The sequence below is a fragment of the Cygnus olor genome, chromosome 7, assembly GCF_009769625.2.
Source record: "Cygnus olor isolate bCygOlo1 chromosome 7, bCygOlo1.pri.v2, whole genome shotgun sequence".
NCBI classification, from domain to species: domain Eukaryota; kingdom Metazoa; phylum Chordata; class Aves; order Anseriformes; family Anatidae; genus Cygnus; species Cygnus olor.
The window spans coordinates 28656052-28671656 of record NC_049175.1 but is presented as its reverse complement, the minus strand read 5'-3'; the positions used below and the strand labels follow the sequence as shown (position 1 = coordinate 28671656).

The window sequence follows — 15605 nt, the reverse complement described above, 5'->3', positions numbered from 1 at the left end:
TCAGAAGTAAACTAAGGCATTCAGTTAAAAATAATAATAATAAAAATCTCAAAAACTTGACTTCCAGACACAGAACTATAGTCTGTAACTCCTTTCAAAGGGAGAAGACCTCCTTGCCAATGTCTCAGTGAAAACAAAGGTAGAAACACTGACTGCTGTTTTATTCTTCTGATATGCGCATTCAAGGTCATACCTTCCCTTGGCTTCTTTAATATTCCTGAACATTTATAATAGCGTAATTTCTATAGCAGTCTGCTAAGCCTGGGCACAGACCAATACAGCGACTATATGCCATGTTCCAGACCTTGCCTGTGTCAGAATAGCGGCCCTGGTTTTATAAATCTCTTAAATCTAATTAAGCCAATGCAAACCTCTTACTGTGTATGCTCCCAAACCAGTTCACTGGTTTAACCAAGTTAAAATTATTCAGGCTAGGGTTTAAAGTAGTTCCAAGAGAACCTTTATTAAATATTTGCATCAGTTAAAAACAGAAATCAATGCTGTGACTTGTCTCTAGAATAGAAAAGCCTATAACCTCTGACTCTTCCAGATAATTATTTAAGGAGTCACTGACTCCAGCAGGACTTTGGAGTCCCCACCTTTTCTTGGGCTATTTTTCCTTTTCCTAAAATAGGAGGAGTTGTTACCATTGTATCAACATCTAAGAATCTCTCATGCTCCTCAGAAAGTCCTATTTGCAGTAATTTCAGTTCAGTATTTTCTAAATATTTCTTCCCACACTTCTGGGGCGAAGTGTTTTCTTTTTTGGTTTGTTTGGTTTTGGGTGTCTCAGCTGCAGCACCACCACTAGTGAATTAAAAAGCCAAGCCAGATTTTGTTGTATCTAGCACCTTTCATACCCACAGATATCTGGAGAGCCCTACAAACTGTAAGATAGATACTGCTCACACACAATTATATATTCATGCTTGGTAGCCGCTAAGCATGCGATCGTACTTCCCACGGAGCCTAGGGCATTAAAACCTGTTCTGCTGAGAGGGGAAAACAGTTAGTCAGGACTAACTGTGTCAGGAGGACTAACAAAATGGTTATGCGACCTTCAGCATCACAGAGAGCCCCTCCCGAATTCAGCTTTGCTCCTTGCTGGATACCTGCTGGCCTCCAGTACCCGGACACCTGACCACAGCCAGAAGCTGCCCCCACGTCTTCTCCCTCCTCATACTTCCTTCAGCAAGAGCATTTCAAACGCAAATACATTCTCTGCTCACCAAAGCCTACTCGTCTCCTATAATTCCTATCATTTCACTGTCATCATTTTCCCTTTGCTGAAACCAGCAGCATATGAGTCAGAGAACAATCATTAACTTTTACAACTTCCATACAAATCCACCTACTCATATTAGAAAAGCAGTATTGACATGCAACACAGCCTCAGACCAAATCCTGATCCTGCCAGGATGCTGCGCGCTGCTGTGGGAAAGTCAGATACTGCAGAAGCAGGAGCTCATTTAAGAAAGTACCATCGGAAACAGCTTTTTTTTTTTTCTTCATGAGCGAAGGACACCGCAGAAGAAGCAATATATCAATGTGACGTTTAGTTTAGTTCGGCTTTTTCAATACCTTTATCCACTTTTGAAGAAATTGGCCATTGGTTCAAGACACACGGGGCCTGATCCAAAGCCCTTCGTTATTAATAGAAGTCTTTTTTCCACTGACTTCAATGGACCTTGGACCAAGCCCAAGGAAGACAAGATTTCACAGCAGTTAGAGTGACACACATTCTCCGGATTCAAGAAAAAAAACAATACACAGCATTTACGATGTTAATCTGTATAGCATAGTTTTGTTTGTGGGTGTTTTGTTTTTTTCCTCCTTTTTGAAATAGGCTCTAGGCTGTCAGATTAACGCACCCAGAAAGTCTCTCTCTGAAGTTGGAAGGAATTATGGGCAGATACAGAACACCACAGTCAGATGTCGAATATTGCCAGTATTTCCCCCTACTAGAATATAAAGCATCCTCTACCACAATGTTTCTCACAAGCTGCTGCACCCATGCTTTAAAGCCTCCCATCATCACACACTCCTCCAGGAACAGCTACAATATTACTCATAATGAATTAATTTGTATTAATATGGCCATCACGTGCATTTCCATATGAAACCCATTGTTCTGGAGCATTAACAAAAACCTCACCAAGTGAGGTAACGTGGTGCCCCTATATTTAAAGAAATTTAAAATAAATACATTAAAACAAAATTGCTAATATCTTTAGTACATCATAATTGGCGCAGCAAGCAGAAACCCAGTTATCTCCTCAGTAAGTATTTATAGCAGCACCCTTCCCCATTCATTCCACATTTTCTTAGAGAATCTGCTGTACCCTACATCTGCAATTCATTGACTTTACAATTTACCACATGTTGAGATGGAGAGGTCTCAGCTCCATTTGAATCACTGCACAAATATGCAAGTGATTTATCGTTTTAAAACTGAAGACTGCAGAAGAACGACTCCACTTTTCCTGAACATTACTCCTTCTGGCAGACCATGAACAATTACAGTTCGTACTAATTAAGCTCTGTAAATGTGCTGTGCCCTGCTAATGCCTACCAGGCCTCAAATTTAGTTTCATGAAGCCAAACTTCAGCCAGCAACTTAACTCATTCGGCACTGCCCAGTTGCCTGCGTGTGACCCCACAAGAGCACGGGTCGAGGCTTTCGCCTGCCGAAAACAAAGGGGGGAGCCTGGGCAGGTTTGGCAGACGGAACTGGGCCGGAGGGAGGGGGTGGGAAGCGTGGTGGGACAACGGGGACATCGCTGCTGATAACCTGCTACGAAGGGCCAACACCGCCCTGGCCCTGCACGCCGGTGGTAAGGGATTCAGATCTGTCCCCGGGGGCCAATAACTCACAGCATTCCATTGATTAGGAAAATGCATAAAACCTTCAACAAAACTGTACAGTTACTTGTGGAAGGGCCACATTGACAGCCCCCTCAGTTTTATTTTTTTTTTTCCAGTCAGGTTTTACACGACCAGCAGAAGAAAAACATATGGGCGAAGGAGCGCAGCTTTCCGCCACACACGTAACCCTGCGTTTTTCTTCAATCAGCATCCGAGCGCGGCGGTAACCTACAGGGAAACCGAAATAAACTGCTGAAGAAATTAAAGCTAGGAGTACTACCTAGGCACATTTGAGTAATCACATTACCGTGTTAACACGCACACGCACAGCGCAGACAAGACAGCAGCACGTCAGCCCCAGCCGTCCACTCGAGGGAAGCACGTTCAGCGGGGAGCGCGCTGCCTCGCTCCCTGGGCCCCTCGCTTCCCTCACGCCGAGGAGCCAGCCCCCAGGCCCCAAGCTTCGCTTCCCCTCCAACCGCTCAAACAACGCTGTTCCCTCCGCCCCAAGTTTCTGGGATTTCTCCTGGCGCTCCCTCCCATGTTCTTCCTTTGTCCTCCGAGCACTCCCCGGCGGCCTCTGGCTTCGCTGCTCCCCCCCCCCGGCACCCCCTCGCAGACCCCGCACGCCCCAGGCGCTGCCCTCCAGCAGGGCACCGGGCTTCCCCCCAGGGCTGCCCCCATGCCCAGCGTGTTAATCCATCCCTGCGTGCCCTCCCCTCTCGTGGGCTGCGTAAGAGCCCTGTTTTACACACGCACAAACAAAACCATCGCTCTACCCACCAAGCAACGAGTCTACTGCCTGCATTCCCGAGCATCCACCTTTCGCGTTAAACCTGATGGATTTCCCCCCCCACCCCCCAACCCTGCGTGGCTCAGTGGGATGTGAGAAAATCGCAGGACACTTCCAGGTGTCATCCTTCTTTAAACGTTTGCAGTATTTCCTAGATACCGACACAAGCATAATTCTGCTAAGACCTTGGCAAGGGACGCGGGGCTGCGCTCACTTCTCCAGCCTGAGCCAGCCCCTCCGGCACCGCAAGCGTTAATTATAAACTTCGGAGCCCACGTAAAAAGCACAAACGTAAACCAGCACTTGGGAGGAGGAGCACAAATAATTCTGCGCTTTTGGGTGGGGAGAGACAGGATTTCCATCTCTCCCCCCCCCCCCCCCCCCCCCCCCCAGCACCACACTCCATCTCTCATTGCTTATAATTAGTGAAAGAAATTTGACCCACTGCCAGTGTCTGTGGACCTTGGATATTATAAGGCCAGCGTGGCGTCAAATATCTTAACATTCATAAGTGTTATAGGCTGTAAATAAACCCCGTGGATTTATGACCCTGCGGTGCTTGCCAGCAAACGACTGTGGCACATTTCTTTCAGCAGACCTGTCGAGGTGCAAGTTTGCCTTTGGTTGTAAAATTAACCATTTCCTTCACAAATGCGCCCAATTAGAAGTCAAAGTTGACGGCTTAGGTACATATTTGCGAGGTGGCAGCCAGAGGAGGTGCGGGGGAGCAGGGCTTGAAACTTCTCCCCAAACCTCCCAAGCGCCCCAAGCACAAGTTCCCACAGCAGCTCCGGTGCGGGAGCAGGGATCTGATTTCACCCAAACCCCTGGAAAAGAGGAAAAAGAGAAAAAGAAAAAAAACAAAAGCCACCACTTCTCCATTTACCCCTGCCTATTGCAAGCTCTCCTTTTTGGCTGCCCTGGAGTGGGGAGCAGGCTCTCTCCCCAGCCTTGCCTGGAGCAGGATCCGCTCCCTTCCCCCAGTATAATGTCATCGACTTCCTGTGCAGGAGAGCATTTGCTAAATCCAGGTTGTCTCATGCTTAACTGCCAATAATCCAACTTCCACATAACTCCCAGACAGCTGGGGAAAGGTCCTCAGAGTTTTTAGTCATGGTACAGAAACACACGTCCACACAAAAAATCTGCAGCTGTCCTTTTTCTCTGCACCACTTTTTTTTATCTGATTTTGGGGCCCAGTCTTTAAAGTCTGACAAATTTAAAACATTTTTACCTACGTTCTGGTTTACAAGCTCCAATGAAAGCTGTGACATATCCCCCCTCCCTGCCTTCAACTGACAAATCAGCACATATTTGCTTGAACAAAAAACGAAGAGGAAGAAGGAAGAAAAAAAAAAAAAAAAAACAAACACCCAACATCATCAGTCCATGTATGAATGCATTCAAAAAACCTGGAAAGGCATCTACTGTATTTTACTTTTTTTTCCAGTATAGATCAGCCACTGGTGCAGCTATTAAAATTGTTCGATTTCCAAAGCAAATATTATTTTTAATGAAGTGCAGTCCTGCAATTATCCTGTACGCTCCAGTAACAGTGGTGCATTATATTGTTTTGCAAGGTCCCAGAAACATGAAACTTTTCTCTAACTAATTTTCATAGCCCCCTAAAGAGAAGCTGATTGACTCAGCAATGCAGTGTTTGCACCGGAATGAAGCTTTATCAGAGAAGAAAAAAAAGAAGAAAAAAAAAAAGAGGAAGAGAATTAAAAGTAAATCAGATTCTTTACTGAAAATCAGTTAACAGACCCAGTCTGTTTGCCATTGTATACCAGCTATGCTAATGCTATAGCAGAGTGATTCAGCAATCTACCTAATTAAGCATAAGGAAAGTTTCTTTATGCAGGTTCCATTTGATTTACGCCACAGGATCATCAGTTCTTATTTAATAGCTTGTCTTTGCACAAGTCCAGAAACTTTATTAAAAGCATGCCTATTCAATTTTTTTTTAGGAAAAAAAAAGTAACGCAGTCTCCATTGAATAGCTACGTATCATAAAGTACTGAAGTGCTGACATATTAAGTTGTACCTACATTATTAAACTAGTTGGTGGATGTTAATACCATAATCCATACTGCAGACATTAAACCTCAACCCTAAAGATTAGTAAAGAATTAATATTGTCGCATCGAGACCAAAATCTTAACATGCCAGCCATAAATATTTCTGAAGGAGATGAAAAACAATTAGCATAAATACCAAAGAAGGGCAAGAACACCTGTTCTTTTTCAGCGCGATAAGCATTTTATTGTTCTCTATTTAAAATGTAATGACCTGTGTAATTACAGTAATATTACATTGTATTGCAAGGGCTTGGAATGTCACACTTTGAAAAGTGTTGTCAAAACAATTGGAGGGAAGAAAAAAAAGGACCACCATTAACCCTTCACACTCCTGGGTCTACAGCTTTTGTATTAGCAAGGATTATGTTGTTTCATTCAGCAGATGAAGGAAAACATCCATTTTTCAAGCCAGTTAAAGAAAAAAGTTTCTTCCTGAACCTACAAGTCCGAGCGAGGGGGCTGCTCTCCCCTACAGCTATTCCAAACTCCCAAACTTCAGGGCCAAACGCAAGCTTACTCCTACAGCCTCACTTAGCAAGCAACAATTTAGGGGAAAGGAAGATGCAACAGCACTAGTAAAACTAAGATATCTGCCAGCAGGGTTTTCTCAAGTCACAACACATCTATTTGCTCACCAAAATGCGTTAACCAAGCTCTAAAATTAGGATAAAAATTAAATACACTACTTCTTCATTTCCAACTCTGAAATGAAAACAATTTCCTTTATTATCCCTACCAGGCAGCTACCCCAGTCCCTCTGCAAGCATGGGTATGAAACTGGCATCTCAGATGCACTGCTTCATTACTGCCTGGCCAGACCTCCACATACACATCTAGCCTTAAAAGCAATCCACAGTATTCCGTCAAAAGCAAGAGTAACACACACACAAAAAAAAAACCTTTACCTTCTAAAAATAAAATTATTCCTATTAAGCTTTATCGAGAGTTTTCAGCAAGTAAAGCGTTATTATTGAGATAATATATTATTCATCATAAGCAGATTTCATGGTACTTCATACATTATGTGGCAGTAATGCAGAAATTGCTGTCCCCGAGTTTGCTCTTGAACAGACAATTACAGGTACATTAGCAAACAACAACAACAACAAAAAAAAAAACAATAATCCCACTACACCCCCCAAATAAAAACCAAACCCAAAAAATCCATGAGAAGAACCACACCCACAAACCTTTAAGGTTTTCAACATCAGCAAAAGGAAAGGAAAAGCAGTTTTGCTACATATCTGCATCACCTCTTTATGCTCTAAAACTCGACAGGTATGGCTTCTGAAAAAACTACATAAATAAAAATAAAATTCAAAATTATGCAGAATCATCTCTACCTTTTCAGTATGTATTTAAAAAAACAGGACAGAGAACGATCTAGTTCGTCTGGAAATTAGAACTGGCACAGCACAGAACCAGAATTCACCTAAAAACAGTGTAATAGACAACTGCTATCCCGCTTAATCTTCATAATATTCTGCTCTCAGGCCTAAATAAATAACTTTAATTTTTCTAGGCTACAATTAAGTTGTCGGCAAACAAATAAGCACAGAGAATGTGAAAGAATAAGGTTAAGAAGATGAGAGAAGGTTGCTGGAGCCTGGATGTGGAAATAAGAAAATTGCCTATTGAGTGTGGAAATATCCTTTCAGAACCCATCTGATAACAGAAGAAGGCCACCTGCTACACCAACAATAAACCAACGTGTCATCTTTTGTACAGTACCTTTAATTCACACAAACACGACATTCCTATGGAGGCCTTTTTAACTGTGGGGGAGCAAGGGGAGGAAGAATATTTCCAGGCAAGCTAACTGCTGAAGGATCCTGCCTTTACATGCTAGGGGAAAAAGAATCTAATAAAGGTAATGAGTAAAAAGAAGGGAAAAAAAATAAATCAAAAACTATAGCTGTATATAAAAATGCTTAAAGAAAAAGAAGCTGAGGTGTTCTTCCTATTAACCTACACTTGGAAGAGGGGGATGCATTTCAGGCAAAAAGAAGAGAAAAAAAAAAAAGGAAGCCAAAGCTCACAAATTGGAACGAAGTAATTTGTGACAAAGATTGCTTTGCCATCTGGATCCCAGTGCTTCGAGATTTTGGAATTTATCACCATCATCCACACACATAGGGGTGACCGGATTCGAAAGAAAAAAATATAATGCACCCAGCCCCTGCATTCCCCTCCCCATCATTACAATTGCAAACTGCAGTTACCCCCGTGCTACTGTCCCAGAAATCACCTCCTTGCCAGAGGAGCCTCGCAGGCTACCAAAACGAAGCACTGCCACATCCCGAACTCGGGCAAAGTCACAAAATCTCCCCTACATATCTGTCACTCCGCATTCACCGAGCTGCTCTGCTGATGTTTGGCTAAGTGGAAACAAGGCTGACCCGACGTTTAATATTTTAATGCTTTAAAACACTTGTAGATCTGATACACTGGAGTTGTCCAAGCCCTCAGTCATTAGCCTGGCTTCAACATCCCCCGAACAGTAGATCTATTATTGTAAATCGCTATCTCGTGTTACCACAAGGCAAAAAAAAAAAAAAAAAAAAGTGTATAAACACACATGGGAATGGTGGGGACGCTTCGGATTTTGAAGCGCCCAAGAGAAGCAAAACAGCGAGGCTAAGCCCACCGACAGGAGTAAGCAGCGATTTGCAGTCCCACTGGATTTAACAGTTTCAGCTAAGAAAACAGAGAGGGCAAAATAAGGAAAAGAAAACTCTTTAGAAAGAGGAGGCTCCACGCGAGAAACCTGCTGTCAGAGCAGAGCACACAGCTGATGGCACCAGGCTGGAGAGAGCGGAAAAACAGCTGGGACTACAAACCCAGCAGCACACCCCAAAGTTTACCAAGACCCTGGGGTCTTGGAGCTGGAAGTGGCTCTCCCTCCGCTCCCCCCACACACAGGCACACCGCCCTAGCTTAGAAACTAATTAAAACCAAGAAAACAACACGGATAAAAAGAAAGAAAACAACGAGGAAAAGACGCTTTCAGCACATTTTTGCCAGCGTGCTCGCGGGAGGCAGTTCTGCTCGACTCTTTGGGGGGTTTTTTGGGGGGGGCCGTGCCGGCTCCTGGCCCAGGCGGTTCCCCCCCGGGCCGCAGCCCCGCGCCCCCCGGCCCGAGCCCCCCCCCGGAGCCGGGACAGCGCGGGCCGCTCCCCGCGGCCGCCGCCGGGCTCCCGGCCCCCGGAGCCCCCCCGGGCCGGGCAGGGAAGGGGAAGGGAGCCGGGCGCTCCCCGCACAGGCCGGCCGAGGGCAGGAGAGGGTTAAGGGGGAGGAAAGGGGAGGGGGGAGCCGGAGCCGGCCCGGCCGCCGCGGAGGAGGGCAGGAGGCGGCGGGGAGCTCGCGGGGAGCCCGGCCGGGGGGAGCGGCCCTCGGGGGTCCCCCGTGAGGAGGGGAGGGGGCGGCGGGGGGGTGGGGAGAGTCAGCAGCAGCATCACCATCAAAAAAAAAAAAAAAAAGCAACTTTTTTTTTAAATTTGTAGTTTACTTTTGAAGCCGGATTGGGCTGTGGTTTTTGTTGCCTTTTTTTTTTTTTATTATTATTGTTCCCCCACACACACCTCGCACAGCAGGGGGAGGTGACGAGGGGCTCCAGCAAAAAGTGCCCGCAAAACTGAAAGTAAAAGAAAAAAAAAAAAAAAAGAATAATAATTAAAAAAAAAAAAGAAAAAGAAACATGGCGAAGTGTAAACAACCCCCTCCCGCCGAGTTCGCAAAGTTTGCGGAGCGGGCTGGGGGGGCTATGGGGCACCGAAGGGGGGGGGGGGGGGGGGTAGCACCGAGAAGGAAAAAGGCAACTCACCGTTCTGGCCGTCGGAGAGAGCGAGCCGTTGGGCAGATACGGGCTGCTGAGGTCGGGGATCATTATAAAGGGATAACCCGGGTATGGTGGGCCCTTAAACAACCCTCCATCTTGCCTCTTCGCAGCTAACATGGCGGGGGAGACACGAGCGGGGAAGGAAGGGGGCGACAAGGGGGGGGGGAAAAAATAAAGGGGAAGGTTGGGGGGGGGGGGAGAGGAAAAACTTTTTTTTAGAGGGTGTCCCAAAAAGAGGAGCCTGGCGCGGCGGGCGCCGGGCCGGGTCGGGTCGGGGGGAGCGGGGCGCTGCGGGCCCGCCGTACTCACCTTCCTCCAAACTTTCTCGGGATTTATCTCTGAAAGTTTCCGAGCGAGGCGGGGGCCGCCGCTCCGCCTGGGAGCGGGCCGGGGTCGGCAGCGGGGAGATTGGGGACGGGGGGGGGGGGGTATGGGGTTTGTTGGTTTGGTTTTTTTTTTTTAGTTTGGGGTGTGTTTTTTTTTTTTTTTTCAAGGAGGGGGGGGAGGATGAAAGGGAAAGGTTCGGGGAGAAGGTGGGAAGGGGAAAGAGAGCGGGGGAAGAGAGAACAAAACAGAAGGCATCGTTACAAGTTGGTGCCGCGGAGGAAAGTTGGGCGCCGCCGGCAGCGGGACCCGGCGCCCCCGGCCCCGCAGCGCGGCCCCCGCCCGGCCCCGCGGGGGGCTTCCCCCGTACCTCCGAGTCCGAGGAGCTGTTTTGATTCGTTTCTGATTCATTGACGAGAGACGACTTGACATCAGCTAAATCCCTCTCCGCCGAGGAGTTCTCCGAGATCTTCTCCTCCTGCTCCCCTTCGTCTTTGAAAGAGATCAGTTCATCGTTGGCGCCCAGGTCGTCCCCTCCACCGCCGTTCAGCTGCGGCATTTTCCTCCTGGCTCACCCCACCAGCAGCAATTTTGCAAAAAGGGGAAGGGGGGTGATACAAAAAGAAAAAAAAAAAAAAAAGAGGGGGGAACGGGGAGGGGGGGAAGGAGGAAAAAAAAAAAAAAAGACCAGGGGAGGGGGGGGAAAGTTTGCACCAAAAAAAAGAAGAGTCCAAGGTGAAAGTTTTTTTTTTTTTCTTCTCCCCTTCTCTTTCCTCCTGGGGAGGGGAAAAGAGGGAGGAGGAGGGGAGGGAAACGTCTCTTCTTTGCTCCTTTTGCACCAGTGACTTTAGGCTTCTTCCTTTCCTTCTTGTGGATTTTCTCTTTCTTTCTTCCAGGGAGCTGGTCGGCGTGCACGGCGCGCACACGCACTCACACCCGCGCACGCACTCGCGAAAAATTAACAGTAATAAACCACGGAGCCCGGGGGAGGGAGGTCGGGGGGGGGGGGGGGGGAAGGGAGGGATAAAAAAAAAAAAAATAACGATAATAATAATGCAACAAACAAACCAAAGAAGTCAGCTGTAACGGGGGGGCAGCCGCCGCGGATATGGGGAGCCCGTGCCGCTCGGGTTTGAGTGAGTTGAAGTTGGACTGAGAGCTTTTCAGTTCAAAGGCGGCGCTGATTGACAGCTAGAAAAAGGGGGATCGAAATCCGGAGGAACGGAGAAGTCTGGGATCCGGGATTATTGACAGGGAGCGAGAAACACACCAGGCACTTAATGAGATGCAGGAGGGGGCGGGGGCTCCCCGGTGACGTCTGCATAAATAAACAGGGCTGGGGAGGAGGAGGAGGAGGAGGAGGAGGAAGGGGGGGGGGAAGTGGCGAAGTAACAATGAGCCTTTGGGGCAGGCAGCGGGAGGGCCGGGGCACCAAGCAAGGGGGGGCAAAAAAAAAAAAAATTTGATATTAAAAAAAAATTTGCACTCTGCTCCAGAGCTGGGGGGGGGGCGAGGGGGGAGCAGCCGAACGGGTGCCCCTGCCCGTGGAGGCACGAACTTTTCCGAGGTGACCGCGAAGAAAAGGAGCATCGCCGCGGGTCCCCGTCCTCCCGGAGCATGGCTTTGGGCACGTGGGGGGGTTTTAGAACCGTTAACGTTATTTTTTCTTGCCACTCGTTGGAGCTAAGAAACTCCAATCCTAATAAAGATGATAATGTAGTAAAAGCCTGCTTTTTTTCATTTTTTTTTTTTTTAAAGCAGCACTTGCTCCCTGCGTTCATCACGGTTCTCACACGCAGGATTAAAACGCGCGAGATCGCTCGCTGAAGATCAGATATTTCCAAATTGCAGCGAGGCACACTATTTTTTTTTTTTTTTTGGTGGAAAAAAAAAAAAAAGAAAAGGAATGTGACTGCTAAGAAGTTAATTAGCATGGCAGGCCGGAGAATCAAGGACTCGCGGACTTCAGAAGCGGAAAGTTGTGGTGGTGGTGGCGTAAACAGCACCCCGGGGAAAGCGAAGCGAAGCGAAAGCGGCGCGGGGCGGGGAGCGGGGCCGGGGGTGCGGGGGGCGGCATCTGCTCCGGCGCGGAGGGGAAGGGGGAGACAAATTGAGCTCCTAGCAGGGACAAATTGTAACAATGGGCGAGTCAATTGGCAAGTTGGAGGCGGGCGAGGGACGGAGCGGGGGGAGCAGGACCGTAATTTCGGTGGGAATCGGTGAATCGCCTCGTGGAGCCGGTGCTGGAGAGCGAGGGACGGGCTGCGCTAAAGAATCCAAACATTCCTCGGGAAATCTAACCTGCTGCTCGTACCAAGGGCCGTTGAGCACGTAGGGTTTCCAAAACAAAGCCAATTTGTCATGCAATATTTAGAGAGTTTGGGGGTTTCGGCTAAACTGTCTTCTCTAAAAAGAATAATAAAAATAATAGTACAGAGATCGACAAGGCTAACACGGATTCTCAGGCATTAAAAAGTTCACATGGAAATTTGCATACTAAAGGGAAAGATGCAGACAAAATAGAAATAAAAAAATCACTGTGACTTACAACTTTAATATTAATCAGTAAAGCAGAAGTAGAGTGAAAGGAAGCATGAAAAGAAGTAAAACAAATGTGTACATTTAATCAGACAGGATTGCATAGGACACAAAGAACGGGGCTAATTAGTCTCAGCAGGTAGGGACTAACCTTCAGACTTCATAAATAAATAAGTCTGTGAACAATGTCTAAGTGGGAATATGGAGACAGAAAAGGGATTCTTTCAAGACACCAAGTAAAAACATGAAGAATGAAATACTTTACTGTTAAGTCAACATACAAATGGATCGAACAGTTTCTTTTTCCGCTGGTCCTTTGACTAACTTGCTTTTTACTTTCAGAGATTTTGCTAAATAACTGTCTGTGGGCATGCGCACTTCCCATTGCCCCAGATTACTGCCTCTCCTAACTAGTGGCTTGCAGAATGACACCTTAACAAATATTCTCCATTTTTGTTTTCCTTTTCATTTTTAAAATGCCTTTATATCCCAGAACAATATGAGATTGGAAATACAAATGTGGCAGACTCCTATTTACTTTGCAGGGCCATGTGTTATAATTTGATCCAAATGAACAAAAACAGTTGCACAGTTTTGTTTTGTTTCTCAAAGACCTTTTTACAATCTGCTGTGGTTTTTTTTTTGTGTGTGTGTTTTTTTTTTGTAAACAAGCACACTTTTGCTTCAGTCCCAGCATGGCTGCTAACTACTTACTGAGCATCATCAAAAGTTGGTGTTCAAGACAGGCCCAGTCCTTGTCCAAAGCTGCTTGCAGAAGTAGGGCCTGATTCTGTAGAGCCTTACACCTGGGTGTAGCATTACCAACAGGCTATTTCTGAGGGTGTTGATACCACTCACACTCACACACACTACTCACACAATAATCTTCCTCGCTTGAGTAAATGTTGATAGAAGTTGGCTCTGGTGGCCTCCGACTGGCAGGCCCAGAGCTGTGCCCAGCTGTGGCATTACCCCCTGTGCTCACACAGCTGGGATTTTGCCACTGCAATGGACTCCGAGGAGCCCCGGGAAGGTCTAGGAAACTGCTTTGCAGCTTTCATGGCAACATCAACATCATGTTCTCCCTATTGCAAACATTTAGGTTATTGTTTTCAAACTACAGCTTGGTTTCAAAGTCCAAGTATTATCAATGATTACTAAAACAACATGATTTAAGGTAATACAAGTCATTTCTGATAGCTTATGCATCTTATTTGTACCATTTTTATTTATGTAACAGTTTCTGTTTCATGCAGGGGGAAAGTGAGAGCTCTCAAGAGGTCAACAGCACCCGTTGAGTGAAGGGTTCTCAGGTAGTACCTTATATTTAAAAATAAATAAATAAAACTATAGCCTTTAACAATGAAAGAAACACAATATTCAGAAAAAAAATGTCAAGCTAATTCACTGCAAGAAACATGATCTACTGTGTAGATACCCGATTTTGATCAACAGCTGGTGAGACAAAGCCAGGTGCTCTAAGCTCCATCTTCAAGACACTTTGGCTTTCTTGTCCAAGCTAACCTGTAGCACAGAAGAAGAAGTAGAAGTGCCTCTCTCCAGGCTTTTGTAATTCTCCCAGCTTGGTACAATATACCGCATGCTGAGCAATGGGTTTTGGTTACTTACTGACAGTGTTGTCACCATTCTACACCTGGACACGACATTTTGGTCCTGAGAACACTGCAGAGTTTCGTGAACAGCAATAGCGAAGAAGCACGTGAAGTTTGCTTGCCAGTTCACATTGCACTGAACCAGAGAGGGAAGAGGTTGACCAGGGGCAGCCAAGGAAATGTATTGTTTTATGAAAAATGCTTTGGAATCTTTAATATCTCACCAGAGGCCCAAGTCTATATTGGAGAAACAAGGTCTGCTGCCTGCCAGCTGGATCTCCTGGCTAATGTTTACATCTCAGGGGTGAATCATCCATTTTCGTGGTCTTCTCCAAAAGGTCTCAATGTAGGTTGCAATATGTAAAATTCAAGTTATTTATTTTGGAAAGATAAAAGGACTTTGGTTGACCAGGCTGGGATTTGAGTCTACAGCTCAAAGGAGTCCGTATGTTTACAAATAATCTTGGATCATTAAATCTGCTCTGAATGTCAAAAAAGATTTCAATATTGAAAAGGTTCCAACAGCACAAAGCAAACACATCTGCCCAGTGCTTTACCAGTGCTGGCTCTTCCAGAGTTAGCAGTGAGGGGAATTTTTTCTAGGCAGGCAAGATGATGGCATGAAAACACAGAAACCATGGCTCCTTTCTGTGGTCATTTGCTTTGACCAAAACATGCGCACGTGAAAATTCAAGAAAGCTATAAAAAGGGAAAATGTCGACAAACAACCACATTGTGGTACTACTGCTAGATTTCTTTGTGGCTTTAGATTTTGCACGTACTGACCAGGTCATGGTGCATTATTTGAGCAATAGGTGTGGGCTTTCTAGCCACACTTAAGGGAGAAACATTGGAAAATGATGAAAACCCCTGTGCATTGTTTGTCTTCAACCTCATAACACATACTAATGTCTTTAAATCCATGCTCTGTTTCCCAAGTCATGGCTATGGCTCAGTAGGAACATACTTCCCTTTTAGCACCTAAAACACAGCTGTACCTCTTGCTTTTGTTATGGATAATTCTGCCTAATAATAAAATGGTTAATGGGTAGAAATATGCATTCATGCAGGGATTATTCACACTTTATCATGAGGTGATATCAAGCACCATAGGAGTAAATGACAAGAAATAGGCTTCAAAAATACAGAACCCTCCATAAATATACCATTTTTATTGACAACATGTCTTTTAACCCTAATTGTAATGGAAGAAATCCAATAAATGAAACATTTACTGCATAACTTGCCTTATTTTCGGGTGGTGTCTGATTCCTTTCTAGCTGTCTCTAGAAGATGTTTTTAGCCTAATTTGCTCCCTAGAAATTTCACTCACTAGAGTTATACATCTATGACGTTTTATTGCCTGAAGCCAAGTCTGAATAAGAACTTTCTTAAGATATACTTACCCTAATGCCAGTCTACAAGAAGTAGGCTGCCTTAGTTTGATTTATTTGTGCAACATGGATATATGTGCACATATACAGTTGGTCATTGCCTCAGACTGGATCTAATATTCCAAACAGAAACAAATAAAAACAGCAAGTTTAGCCACG

General features: G+C 45.7%; 1 protein-coding gene across 30 annotated transcripts in view; it reads right to left on the bottom strand.

Annotated features, from left to right (window-relative positions):
* TCF7L2 (transcription factor 7 like 2) overlaps positions 1–11831 on the bottom strand; it is a 178000-nt gene extending 166169 nt beyond the window's left edge. For 8 of the 30 annotated variants that reach the window (XR_005821401.1, XM_040562903.1, XM_040562889.1 and 5 more), the window contains exons 1-3: positions 10272–11206; positions 9887–9953; positions 9563–9687 (exon numbers count right to left, since the gene is read on the bottom strand). Coding sequence is in view for 29 of the 30 variants with exons in the window: in XM_040562903.1 (XP_040418837.1) it covers positions 9563–9687; positions 9887–9953; positions 10272–10460 (381 nt within the window). In the remaining variant the exon portion in view is untranslated. Of the gene's footprint in view, positions 1–9562; positions 9688–9886; positions 9954–10271 lie in introns of all 30 variants that reach the window. The other 22 variants (XM_040562877.1, XM_040562894.1, XM_040562881.1 and 19 more) reach the window with 8 other exon arrangements.
* Between the last annotated feature and the right edge of the window lie 3774 nt (positions 11832–15605).